Below are 14034 nucleotides of genomic sequence, written 5' to 3' on the forward strand. Positions count from 1 at the left end.
GGTTGCTTCCAGAGGCAGTTTGGAACTCGGTAGTGAGTGTTGCAACCGAGGACAGACGTTTCTTTGCACTATGTGCTTCAGCACTCGGCGGTCCAGTTCTGTGAGCTTGTGTGGCCTACCACTTCGCGGCTGAGCCGTTGTTGCTCCTAGAGGTTTCCACTTCACAATAACAGCACTTACAGTTGACCAGGGCAGCTCTAGCAGGGCAGAAATTTGACTAACTGATTTGTTGGAAAGGTGGCATCCGATGACAGTACCACATTGAAAGTCACAGCTCTTCGGTAAGGCCATTCTACTGGCAATGTTTGTGTCAGGAGATTTCATGGCTGTGTGCTCCAATTTTATACACCTGTCAGCAACGGGTGTGGCTGAAATAGCTTATCCACTCATTTGAAGAGGTGTCCACATACACTATATATACACAAAATATCTGTGGGCCATGCCACACAGAACATGTCTATCTATGTAAATGGAGCTGTGCCTCTATACTGTATCTCTGTCTGTAACGCACGGCCATCTTCATTGCCATATTGTACAAATCCACTAATCAACCAGTCATGCATTACCACAGTCATTACAACTAATAGAGAAGCAGTGTATTTATAATCACTTTTGATTTCAGTAGGAACATTAATCACTTCTATTTTTAGCCTTTCCATGAGGGCAATTCCACGGTAACAGAATTACGCTGAGACTCAGATTTTTCACTTCAACATGTATGCCAAACAAAAACCACGAATTTCAAAGTGAATTAAACCATACATACAACTCTATGAACAAGCACTACTTTGAACAATTTACACAGAAAAACGAAAGAACTGTGCAGATGCAAAGTTTGGTAACAGAATTGCGTTAAAATCTCCCTCAGTTTTTAATGCAACCATGTTTTCCAAAACCTCTTAAATATCTGCTCCGAATTAAGATTCAAATACGTCTGCATAAAGAATGGGGTGTCAGCTACGACATAACCCCTTCAGTTAAAAAAAAAATCTGTTTTGGTTATTGAACTATAGTAAGTGAAGTGGATTTACACCCGGTAACAGAATTTGGGTAACGGAATTACTTAACGGGTCCCTGATCTGTACTGATCTGTACTATAATTAGCAATGCATAATTATGAATATGTATTCATGGTGACATATCCTGAATTGGTACACAAAGGTCGAAATATACAATATCATCCTTTGCATATATGGGTATTATTCTACATACTGGCTATTATTCTAAAGAGCTCCGCACCCAAACAAGACCAAATTTGGTTGGTCTGGACCAGACGAAATCTGACCCAATCATAGACGTCTATATTTCACAAGTTTGGACATCACAGTAGAGTTCAGTACAATATATTATACGCTACTTTTCTGTACTGTACTCTACAGTGCTTCACTGTACTGTGCTGTCCAAACTTGTAAAACATAGACGTCTAGGATTGGTTCAGATTTGGTCCGGTCACCAATCATGGACGTCTATGGACTTTGAAATCAAGGCCGGTCCAGCTCAAAAAACAACGTTTGTGGACGTTGAAATCAAGGCCAGGGTGGACTGACCAAATTTCAACAACTTTCAACATCCATGGATGTCCAATTTTGGTCGTTGCTCAGTGGGTACGGCTCATGGGTAGGGGTCAGTAAGAGCCGGGAGAGGTAACATTAACTGGTCGTTGCTCAGTGGGTACGGCTCATGGGTAGGGGTCAGTAAGAGTCGGGAGAGGTAACATTAACTGGAGAGAGAGAAGAGAGCGAGAGGCAGGGGTTGTCCAGACTTTTCACACTCTCCCTTCGACCACCAGACAACAGAAAGAGAAGAAAACAGTTATGAGCTGAACATCACAGTATGCCAGTGGAAGGGAGGACAGTTGCAGGTGACCCAACTGTGGTTTGGTAACAGAATTAAGAGTTTTAAATCACTTAATAATCATTAAACTAATTGGTAGGTCTACCTTTACTTGTTACTTATGTGAACTTAAATTATCCTCCCTCCTCATGAAATTAGAAGCACAAGGCAATGTTTCTTAAACTTACACAAGGCAGAGAAATGTCTCCAAAACTAAATATAAGTGTTGATAATAATTGGCAGGGGTCTTTACTTCAACATTATTGTGTTTTGATGAATTGACTTTTTCTTGTATAGGAAATTTAAAATCAACCTTTTCTGTATACCACCCCAACCTTGTCACAACACAACTGATTGGCTCAAACATATTAAGGAAAGAAATTCCACAAATTAACAAGGCACACCTGTTAATTGAAATGCATTCCAGGTAACTACCTCATGAAGCTGGTTGAGAGAATGCCAAGAGTGTGCAAAGCAGTCATCAAGGCAAAGGGTGGCTACTTTGAAGACTCTTAAAATATATTTTGATTGGTTTAACACTTTTTAGGTTACTACATGATTCCATATGTGTTATTTCATATCTTTGATGTATTAACTATTATTCTACAATGTGGAAAATAGTAAAAATAAAGAAAAACCCTTGAATTAGTAGGTGTCCAAACTTTTGACAGGTACTGTATGTTGTCTAAGACCCCTGTTCCATCTGTTTGAGCAGAAATACTCATCCATTACTCATGCAAAATGTTTAAGATGGAAACAATTAAAAATTTTATATATGCCTTCATTTCCCAGAAGTATAAACTCTTAGCTTTCATTTGACAACCAATTTGATATACTCCTAAGAACTTCACCTGTTGGTGCTCATGGGTCCTTTTAGATGGAAATGACCGTAACCAAAGCTCAGCAGGCCTGCTCTATGACCAGACAAACACCCATAATAAATACAACACATGCACATACTTGCGTCTATAAATATCTCCAACTCACAGTCACACCACCACCTCAGCATACAGCACTCAGCTCAGCAGTGCCACAGTCCTGGGAGTGAGACTCCCTTGCTGTCTCCGTCAATCTCACTCTCTCACACGCACACTTGCCACTGATTGTTATTTGTGTTGTTTCCATTAAAAAAAAAAACATTTCAAATCAGATTGGATTTGTCATACACATGTTTACCAGATGTTATTGCGGGTGTTGCGAAAGGCTTTGGTTTCTAGCTCCAACATTGCAGTAATATCTAACAATTCACAACAATACACACAACCTAAAAGTAAAAGAATGGAATTAAGGAATATATAGATATTATGATGAGCAATGTCAGCATGGCATTGCCTAAAATACAGTAGAATAGAATACAGAATATACATATGAGATGAGTAAAGCAGTATGTACAGTGAGGGGAAAAAGTATTTGATCCCCTGCTGATTTTGTAAATTTGCCCACTGACAAAGAAATGATCAGTCTATAATTTTAATGGTAGGTTTATTTGAACAGTGAGAGACAGAATAACAACAAAAAAATCCAGAAAAATGCATACCAAAAATGTTATAAATTGATTTGCATTTCAATGAGGGAAATAAGTATTTGACCCCTCTGCAAAATATGACTTAGTACTTGGTGGCAAAACCCTTGTTGGCAATCACAGAGGTCAGACGTTTCTTGTAGTTTGACACCAGGTTTGCACACATCTCAGGAGGGATTTTGTCCCACTCCTCTTTGCAGATCTTCTCCAAGTCATTAAGGTTGAGGCTGATGTTTGGCAACTCGAACCTTCAGCTCCCTCCACAGATTTTCTATGGGATTAAGGTCTGGAGACTGGCTAGGCCACTCCAGGACCTTAATGTGCTTCTTCTTGAGCCACTCCTTTGTTGCCTTGGCCGTGTGTTTTGGGTCATTGTCATGCTGGAATACCCATCCACGACCCATTTTCAATGCCCTGGCTGAGGGAAGGAGGTTCTCACCCAAGATTTGACGGTACATGGCCCTGTCCATCGTCCCTTTGATGCGGTGAAGTTGTCCTATCCCCTTAGCAGAAAAACACCCCCAAAGCATAATGTTTCCACCTCCATATTTGACGGTGTTCTTGGGGTCATAGGCAGCATTCCTCCTCCTCCAAACACGGCGAGTTGAGTTGATGCCAAAGAGCTCCATTTTGGTCTCATCTGACCACAACACTTCCACCCAGTTGTCCTCTGAATCATTCAGATGTTCATTGGCAAACTTCAGACGGGCATGTATATGTGCTTTCTTGAGCAGGGGGACCTTGCGGGCGCTGCAGGATTTCAGTCCTTCACGGCGTAGTGTGTTACCAATTGTTTTCTTGGTGTCTATGGTCCCAGCTGCCTTGAAATCATTGACAAGATCCTCCCGTGTAGTTCTGGGCTGATTCCTCACCGTTCTCATGATCATTGCAACTCCACGAGGTGAGATCTTGCATGGAGCCTCAGGCCGACGGAGATTGACAGTTCTTTTGTGTTTCTTCCATTTGCGAATAATCACACCAACTGTTGTCACCTTCTCACCAAGCTGCTTGGCGATGGTCTTGTAGCCCATTCCAGCCTTGTGTAGGTCTACAATCTTGTCTCTGACATCCTTGGAGAGCTCTTTGGTCTTAGCCATGGTGGAGAGTTTGGAATCTGATTGATTGATTGCTTCTGTGGACAGGTGTCTTTTATACAGGTAACAAGCTGAGATTAGGAGCACTCCCTTTAAGAGTGTGCTCCTAATCTCAGCTCATTACCTGTATAAAAACACATGGGAGCAAGACATTTTTCTGATTGAGAGGGGGTCAAATACTTATTTCCCTCTTTAAAATGCAAATCAATTTATAACATTTTTGACATGCGTTTTTCTGGATTTTTTTGTTGTTATTCTGTCTCTCACTGTTCAAATACCCCTACCATGAAAATTATTGACTGATCATTTCTTTGTCAGTGGGCAAACGTACAAAATCAGCAGGGGATCAAATACTTTTTTTTAAGCAAATTGAAGTGGGTCTAGGGTGTCAGGTGATATGATCCATAACTAGCCTCTCAAAGCACTGCATGATGACAGAAGTGAGTGCTACGAGGCTATAGTCATTTAGTTCAGTTACCTTAGCTTTCCTGGGTACAGGAACAATGGTGGACATCTTGAAGCAAGTGGGGACAGCAGACTGGGATAGGGAGAGATTGAATATGTTCGTAAACACTCCAGCCAGCTGGTGGCATGCTCTGAGGACGCGGCTAGGGATGCCGTCTGGGCCGGCAGCCTAGCGAAGCTTGGTTGCTTAGAGGGAATAACTAAACTGTTTGTATTCGGCCATATTCCCAGTCACCTTGCCACGGTTAAATGCGGTGGTTCACACTTTTACACGAATGCTGCCATCTATCCACGGTTTCTGGTTAGGATAGATTTTAATAGTCACAGTGGGTACAACATCTCCTATACACTTCCTGATCAACTCAGTCACCGTATCCGTGTATTCGTCTATGTTATTCTAAGAGGCTACCCGGAACATATCCCAGTCTGCGTGATCAAAACAATCTTGAAGGACGGATTCCGATTGGTCAGACCAGTGTTGAATAGTCCTTAGCACGGGTACTTCCTGTTTGAGTTTCTGCCTATAGGAAGGGAGGAGCAAAATGGAGTCGTGATCAGATTTGCCTAAGGGAGGGCGGAGGGAGGGCCTTGTAGGCCTTTCGAAAAGCTGAGTAGCAGTGGTCTAATGTTGTTTTCAAAGAGCGAGTGCTACAGTCAATGTATTGGTAGAACCTCAAATTTCCTTTGTTAAATCCCGAGCTACATTAAAATGTGAAGTTCTTTGAGGGCCGTCGTGGTATCAGCTTGAGGGGGAATATACACGGCTGTAACTATAACCGAAGAGAATTCTCTTGGGAGATAATATGGTCGGCATTTGGTTTTGAGGAATTCTAGGTCAGGTGTTGTTACAATTACACCATGAGTGGTTAATCATGAAACATACACCACCGCCTTTCTTCTTCCTGGAGAGTTCTTTATTCCTTTCTGCGCGATATACTGAGAACCCAACTGGCTGTATGGACGGAGACAGTATATCCCGAGAGAGCCATGTTCCCGTGAAACAGAGTATGTTACAATCCCTGATGTCTCACCGGAAGGAGATTCTCACCCTGATCTCGTCTACTTTATTTTCCAGAGACTCAACATTAGCGAGTAATATACTCGGAAGCGGTGGATGGTGTGCGCGCCTCCTGAGTCAGACTAGAAGTTGACTTCGAATACCTCTTCTCTGCCGGCGGTGTTTTGGATCAGCCTCTGGAATCAGTTCAATTGCCCTGGGGGTACGATCAAAGGATCCAATTCGGGAAAGTCGTATTCCCGGTCGTAATGCTGGTGAGTTACCACCACTCTGATATCCAAAAGTTATTTCCGGCTGTATGTAATAACGCAACAAATTTTCTGGGCTAATAATGTAAGAAATAACACACACAAAAACCAAAATACTGCAAAGTTGCTTAGGAGCTAGAAACAGAGCTGCCCTATCTGTCGGCGCCATCTTGGATTTAGGCGGGAAAGAAGGGTGTTTTTTTGCTGGCTATCTAACAAATCAGGAGAGGTAGGTTTTGGTTGCAATGTTGTGTAACAGTCATATAGACCTAAGTACTTGGTTACAAAATGTGTTGTTAGAGCACAACGCAAGCCTACTAAAACATTATAGGCTACATGGCTATTCAAATGTGCTCCATTTTGTTGCTTAGGGAAAAAAATGATGCCTGTTTATAGAGCAAATCGTTTAGGTTTACTCATCCATGTTTTTACTGGTTAGGCCATATTTATTTTTTGACACCGCTGATGGACTCCCTTTCCAAGGCTTCCAGTCCAGAGTCAAAAGATCTCCCTCATGGTCAAGGCAGTGGTTACCAGAAAAAAGTACAGCAGAACTACCCACGACAGACAGAAAAACATGCCAAAGGAAACTAATAAAAAACAAAAGTTAATTATATAAATAAATATGCCAGTGTTAGCAAACACTGCATCACAGCTTCACACAGAGAGACTGGGGGGAAACCACAATCTGGTGATGTCACACAATCTGGTGATGTCACCGCCGACTGAACATGCATGATTGGTTCTTCAGAAGACAAAAAACCCTCTCTCTGGGCAAACATTACAATCAGCTTAAAGGAATCACAGGGCATGGTTAAACAGTCAGCCATGTGTCCAATGGGCTCTATAATTACCCAATAGCACATAAGACCTCGGAATGAAATAGAAAACCTGCAGAAAGCACATACAGGCTAAATCACACAAAAAAGCAAGTACAAAGGCCAATCATTTACAATATGTGTCTATGGTACACTAATCTCATTCCTATACCGCCACTTCATAACACACACACACAACACCCGTTCTACCAGTCACATTCTGTTAAAGGTCCCCAAAGCACACACATCCCTGGGTCGCTCCTTTTTTCAGTTCGCTGCAGCTAGCAACTGGAACGAACTGCAACAAACGCTCAAACTGGACAATTATACAAAAGGTATAAATATGCAACATTTGTGGGCAGAACTGAAAAAGTGTGTGCAAGCAAGGAGGCCTACAAACCTGACTCAGTTACCCCAGCTCTGTCAGGAGGAATGGGCCAAAATTCACCCAACTTATTGTGGGAAACTTGTGGAAAGCTACCCAAAACATTTAACCCAAGTTAAATAATTTAAAGGCAATGCTACCAAATACGAATTGAGTGTATGTAAACTTCTGACCCACTGGGAATGTGATGAAAGAAATAAAAGCTGAAATAAATTATTCTCTCCACTATTATTCTGACATTTCACATTCTTAAAATAAAGTGGTGATCCTAACTGATGTAAGACAGGGACTTTTTACTAGGATTAAATGTCAGGAATTGTGAAAAACGGAGTTTAAATGTATCTGGCTAAGGTGTATGTAAACCGCCGACTTCAACTGTATATACACACACACACACATACATATATACACACACACACATGCCTTAATCTCTAAAAAAATATAAGAAAAATGTATTTGACAGGCTCCTATAACTTCACATTGGCACTCATGGGTCCTTTTAGATGGAAATATGCAGGAGTAACAAGCCTATAACTTTAGATGCCTTGAGAAACAACAATTTCCCCACATCTGACTGTACTGTAGTCCCACAATCCCTTTACACGACCACCCATGTAAAACAGCCTAAATAACAAAACACACAGCTTTTTTGAGCCACTATCAACTCATGGGATTATACCAGTCACAATTATCATGAAATCCTTTACCTTCAAGACCAGAAAAAAACAGACCAAAGCAGTGTACCTAGGCATAAATCCAGCACCCCCACCACAGCCACCTAATGCGTGTCCAATCCCTTTAAGAGAATTGTACAAGTAAGCTACTCTTTCTGTAGATTCAAGAGGTAGGCCTATGTTAATATCGGGGCCTTACACTGACCTTACAATTGTCTCTTAATGAGGTGTGATTTTGTTTCCTTTATATTCAAATGTAAAAAGGGGGTGCTTATATTTGTTCTGTTTTACTGCATGTACGAGTGGGTAACCTGTATGAGTGAGAGGTGTGAAATGGAAATGCTAATTCTTTGCATATCCCAACATCCCCCGGAGACATCCTCAGAGAGTGGGGTCATGGCCAGGGATCAGCCATTGACGACAACCCTGGAGCAATTAGGGTTAAGTGCCTTGCTCAAGGGCAGATCGACAGAGTTTTGCCCTTGTCGGCTTGGGGATTCAAACTAGCAACCTTTCAGTTACTGGCCCAAAGCGCTAACGGCTAGGCTACCTGCCGGTGTTAAAACAGAGACTGTGGACCTATAATAACTCAATCTGATGATTCATAGCACTGTTGTGGGATTAGATTTGACAGTTGACTAAACATGTAGAATGATGTTAGACACTTTCTATGATTACACAACAAGCATTATCCCAGCTAACAATTCTAGGGAGAGAGAACGTTTTTGTAATGTTAACCGTAATGTTTGAGTGTCCAGTTTTCTGAGGGTTAGGAGAATATTCCATCAACGTCGCAAACATAAAATGGACATAGTTGCCATGTTCTTAGAATATATACACGATAGTAATGTTCTTGACACATTTCATGGGAACGTTGCAAGAACATTTCTGTGCATCAGTTGTCAGTACTTTGCCTGATGGTCCCAAATAAACGTTCTCCCTCCCAAAAACATCATTGCATTACACATGACACCTTGTTACTGTTGCCAAGCCCATTAAGGCCCTGATTAGTGAACACCTGATCCATTCACAGCTCCTTTTGTCTGTTGACAAGGTCAGGGATACTCTCACAAACAGCACTTTTAACATAGTGTTTTCAACATACATGATTACATTATGCATGTTCATTTACACAGCAATAATAATTTAACATGTCTATAACCGAAATTTGAACTCAACCTCTTGGTTCATGGAATTCAGATCTTCCTGTTATGCCACCATGTCAGTGTCAGTTAATTTGACCATTCTCTCATCACTGATTTGATTGACTTATTTCTACAATTTAAGGGCTTTCAGTATAGTTGTCTAATGTTGGTGGGGCATGTTAACCTGCTTTTAATGATACTCCTGAATCACTATGATCAATAAAAGTTTTTCTTGAGTGTACTTTTAACAGAGCTGAGATTTACATCAAAGTGCATGAACTATATTGCTTACACCTATCAAGTCATTTCAGATCTACACAAGTGCCTAGAGAGGAGGGTTTAGGGTTTCTTCTGGACAAGGCCTAACTATACTTGCCCAATAAATACATGACCTAGAGATATCCGTTATTGGGAGAGTGGTTAGGATGTTCGTCATTAGTGCTAGTGGCCTGGGTTCGAGACTTGCTCGGTGAGTCACCCTGATTTATTGGTGCCTCTGCGTTAGTGTTATAAAAGACAATATGTTCAGCATTGTATGCATTGATCAGACATTTATTGGATATTTTACAATAGACCATTATTGCCGAAATACTGACCAACATGAACACTCATTATAAATAAAGGTGAGAAATAAATGGTGAGATATCATTTGACATTAAAAAAAGAAGAAGAATTGAGCCATAAGCCTAATATAGGCACCTACAGTCTGCAGGACACATTGATTCGTAAAATTTGTAACACTACACTCCCATCCTAAAGCTTAAAAAATAAAAAAAAAGTAACAAAATGTGATATGATTTCACGTAAAAGTGAATTACTTAGGCTTTAAGAAATACAACCAACTACAGAGATTGATGGGGGAGGGGAGCGGAGGGGGACCCATGTATCCCGCTTCAATCAAGCAGGCTTCAGTCACCCCCAAGATTGAAGCTGGAGACAAATCCAGCTATGGCCTCCTCCTTGTCAGGCCTTTCACACGGGGCAGACAGGGGTCCTGGGATGGACAGCTTGCACAGCTTCCCCACATACGGCGCTGGATCATGGGTGACCTCGTTGAAGAGGAGATCCAGGAGCCTTTCTACGTAGCCTGTAATGTTTTTGAAAAGGGAAATGTTTAATTTCCTTTTATTTACTGTTCTGAGTTGATGCTATCAATTCATTGATGTAGTGATCTACTCATTCTAGTTTTTGAAGTACTCAATTTGAAATATGCAATATTTGGTCATGAACTGTTTTGTGAAACTTTTCAATGTTTGTATTTGGATTTTTTGTGTGCCTGAAATGCTCAATTGATGCAGATTTGAAATGAATAACTATGACTTACAGTATGTTGGGTCTGTCTTCATAGTACATCCCCCCTTCTTTGCCTTGGGAAAGCTGATTTTGTATCACAGCATTCCTGCTGTTGTGGTTGCCTGGGAAGCTGTGCAGACATAGTAAAATGTCTATCCTTCCAGCTTGATGATAGTGGAAAGACAAAAGGAGATGGAAAGTTAAATAATCCCCCCCCAAAAAAATCATGATTAGCTCCAATGACACAAGCTACATCAACTGAAAGACAACAACCCACACAATGGAATGGTAAAATATGATTTTCAGGAGTAAATTACAAATACTATATACACCGCAACTCCTTTTGTGAACAACATTCCTTCATGCCAGCTGTGTGCTGGCAGTTCTCTGACTAAATGTAGGGGGCTTAGAGATGGAAGAACAAAAACCATATAGTGATTATCAGGGGTTACAGAAAATAAATTGTTCACAAGTCAAAGAAGCCACAGTTGCATTATCTAACGCTAGCCCCGCGATCCCCCAAAATGTTGGCTACCGTGTCAGACTTATTAAACTCTGATACTTACATTATGGTCAGCGCTTGCAAGATCAATGATGGTACAGCATCCGTCTTCAGGATTAGCATCCTGGCAAGACCCATCGAATGTTCTCCTCAATTGATAAAGCAACTTTACTCGAAATGTGCACTACACACGCATGACCGTAATTTTCGGTGCAGCCTGTCCACCCGAAATTAAAAGGTTAATTTTACACTATGGCATCCAGTCACAACAAACAGTGTGCTTTTGCTGGCATGATGTAAGTAGCTTGCTAGCTAACAGTCACACCACAGATTAAAGGTTACCAGTATCTTTGGTAGTATGTTCTGCTTGAGCTAGTTTACAGTTTTGTAAACAAAGTTAAAGTAATGCGTAGGCGCACATGTGATGAAGGTTTTAAGGCGATACATATTTAAAATGATAAGACACTACCATTGGTGTATAACATTTCCGGCTTTATGTGACGTTGGTAGAAGCCCGATGTAAATCCTTGGTAATGCCTGCCTCTTGAATTTAAGTGTTTGACATGGGGGGAGGGGACCAGTAACTTTATTAATGTACCAGCTACAGTCATTTTTAATACTTGGGTCACCCTACTTTGAACTGGTTTCATCCAAATATCAAATGTAATGAAAACCCTGATTACCACTATTCGGGACCTTTAATATCTTATGTTCTGAGAACATGGCACCACGTTCTGTGCATGTTTGGGAGTTGATGGAATATTCTCCTAACCCACAGAACTGGGCACATGAATGTTCTTGCGACGTTCCCATGAAACGTGTATAGAACATTAATGTATTGAGTTCTGAGAACATGGTAACCACGGTCTGGGAAAATTATATTTCACATTAAGGGAATGGTCTCTTGGAAACATTCCTTGTTAGCTGGGAGTAGCATGACGACATCTAGCTTGATGGATAGCTGTCAAGTCCTACTTTTGATTTTGTGCAGAATACTTAAATAACTATCTGAACCAATTGTATGTGTTACACCCCTCCCTTGGGCTATGGTCTGCATCCCAACAAGTTGTTTATGGTCAAATATGTCAAAGTACCCGCATAAATACCATCTGATGTATGTGCAGATATTTTACGCACAACAAATGCGTCAAGGCCTCCTCCCTTGCAGCAAAGTGTAGCTGCTGGCTGAGTTTGAAATGGCAGACGCTGTTGTTCTTTTGTGCATAAAGGACTCAATGGAATCCTTATAGCGTAATGCTCACCAACTGGATCCAGAATGAATAATGATTCAGAATTATATTCCAACAGAACGTTTCCATGAACTAGCAAGCCAACAAAATTCAATATTTCCCTGTTCAGGACTGTCTGGTGCTCATTTGATCACAAATACAAGCAAATTGTTAACGACTAGTCGTGGATTATGGCAACTGTGTGAAGGAGAATTGTTTTTATATTAGCTAACGCCAGGGTTAAGTATTAGCTAGCCAGTACATTTACATTGCTAGCTAGCTACTTATTTATAACGTTACAAGTAACTAGCTAATGTTTGCAAGCTAATATTTAGCTACTGTATTTGGCTAACAACGATGGCGTGAAATTAGCATTATCTTGCATAACGTTAGTTAGCTAGCTGTCATTAGCTAGTTAGCGAGCTAACATTAGCTCGCTTACTAGCCAAGTTTGCTAGCGAGCTAACTGTGCGTCGCTTGTTATTACTAACAGTAAATTGTGGTATTGCTAGCTAGGTTAAAATTTCGATTATCGTTATCAAATAGAGGTAAACAAGTTATGGTAAAGCAAAAATAAAGCTAACGTTAAACAAAGAGACCGTGGAGTTGAACGTTAGTGAAATAAATGGATATGCTTCAATACTGTCATGATTAGCGAGTTCACTGTCAACCATTTGGGCATTCCGCTCTCCTCTTAAACAAAGCAAAGAGAGGTAGAGGCAGCTCAAACTAGATCGGGAAGATTGCATACAGACTCGACGCAAACCCTCCGGAGTGTCTTACGTAAATGACAGACATCTAGGTACGAAATGTTATACTAGTTGTCACATCTGTATACCTTTGTAATGTACCCGCAGATTGTTCTGCGAGAGTCCGATGTAGCTGTATTTATCCTTGGGGCTCCAAGATCGGGGTAAGGGGGTCTCTTCCTCATTCACGGCCGGGTAAAGCCGCTTCAATCGCTCATTTAGCTCGTGCTCTTGGTAATTAAAAGCAGGATCCCCCAACAGCATGCTCCCCGCTCCAAGCTCTGCCATTTTCGGCTAGAGATGTTTTATTTTTGCTTGTTTTCTACTCTACTATATCAATCCGCTGACACAGGGAGAGAGAAACACTGATAGACAGAGATGATAGCAATGGTGTGATATCCACGGATAACCAAAGCTCTCTACAGTAGCACTGACAGTGGAGTGTGGGTACTGTAGTTGAATACAGGACTATCCACCAGCAAGATTTTCAGAATCGACTACAGAACCCCCGCTCTCCCCTCTTTGGTCTAATTTTTCTGCTTGAGTCCGTGAAAAGGAAGCTAGGAAATGTAGTTTGAGTGGTTGTATGCGGTCAAGACATGTTGAGCTCCCCAGTCTTATCATAGCAGATAATGAGGCATTTTTTTCATTGAAATTCCTCATTAATATTTACATACTGGCATACACTCAGTACGTTTTTGTGTCTCGAATGGGTCTTAAACCTTATAATACATATTTTTAAACGCAATGTTTGTGGATAATGTTTGCCAGTCTGTCAGACAGCTGCATTATTTAAATTCGAAATCATTGAGATGATTCTGAAACTGGCAGTGGTGGAAAAGTACCCAATTGTCATACTTGATTAAAAGTAAAGATACGTTCATAGAAAATGACTCAAGTAAATTGAAAGTCACTCAATAAAATAATACATGAGTAAAAGTCTAAAAATATTTGGCTAAAAATATACTTCAATATTTCAATTTCCTAATATTAAGCAAACCAGACGGCACCATTTATTTTTTATTTATGATAACCAAGGACACACTCTAACACTCACGT

The 14034-nt window shown here is 40.9% G+C and overlaps 1 protein-coding gene across 2 annotated transcripts in view; it reads right to left on the minus strand.

Moving 5' to 3' along the window:
- ranbp10 (RAN binding protein 10) overlaps positions 1 to 13432 on the minus strand; it is a 27642-nt gene extending 14210 nt beyond the window's left edge. The window contains exon 1 of one of the 2 annotated variants that reach the window (XM_029696341.1): positions 13065 to 13432. In XM_029696341.1, coding sequence (XP_029552201.1) covers positions 13065 to 13263 — 199 coding nt within the window. In that variant the 5' untranslated portion in view covers positions 13264 to 13432. Of the gene's footprint in view, positions 1 to 10526; positions 10650 to 13064 lie in introns of those variants that run through there. The other variant, XM_029696342.1, reaches the window with a different exon arrangement.
- Positions 13433 to 14034: the final 602 nt, after the last annotated feature.

The sequence above is a fragment of the Salmo trutta genome, chromosome 17 (genome assembly GCF_901001165.1).
Source record: "Salmo trutta chromosome 17, fSalTru1.1, whole genome shotgun sequence".
Lineage (NCBI taxonomy): Eukaryota > Metazoa > Chordata > Actinopteri > Salmoniformes > Salmonidae > Salmo > Salmo trutta.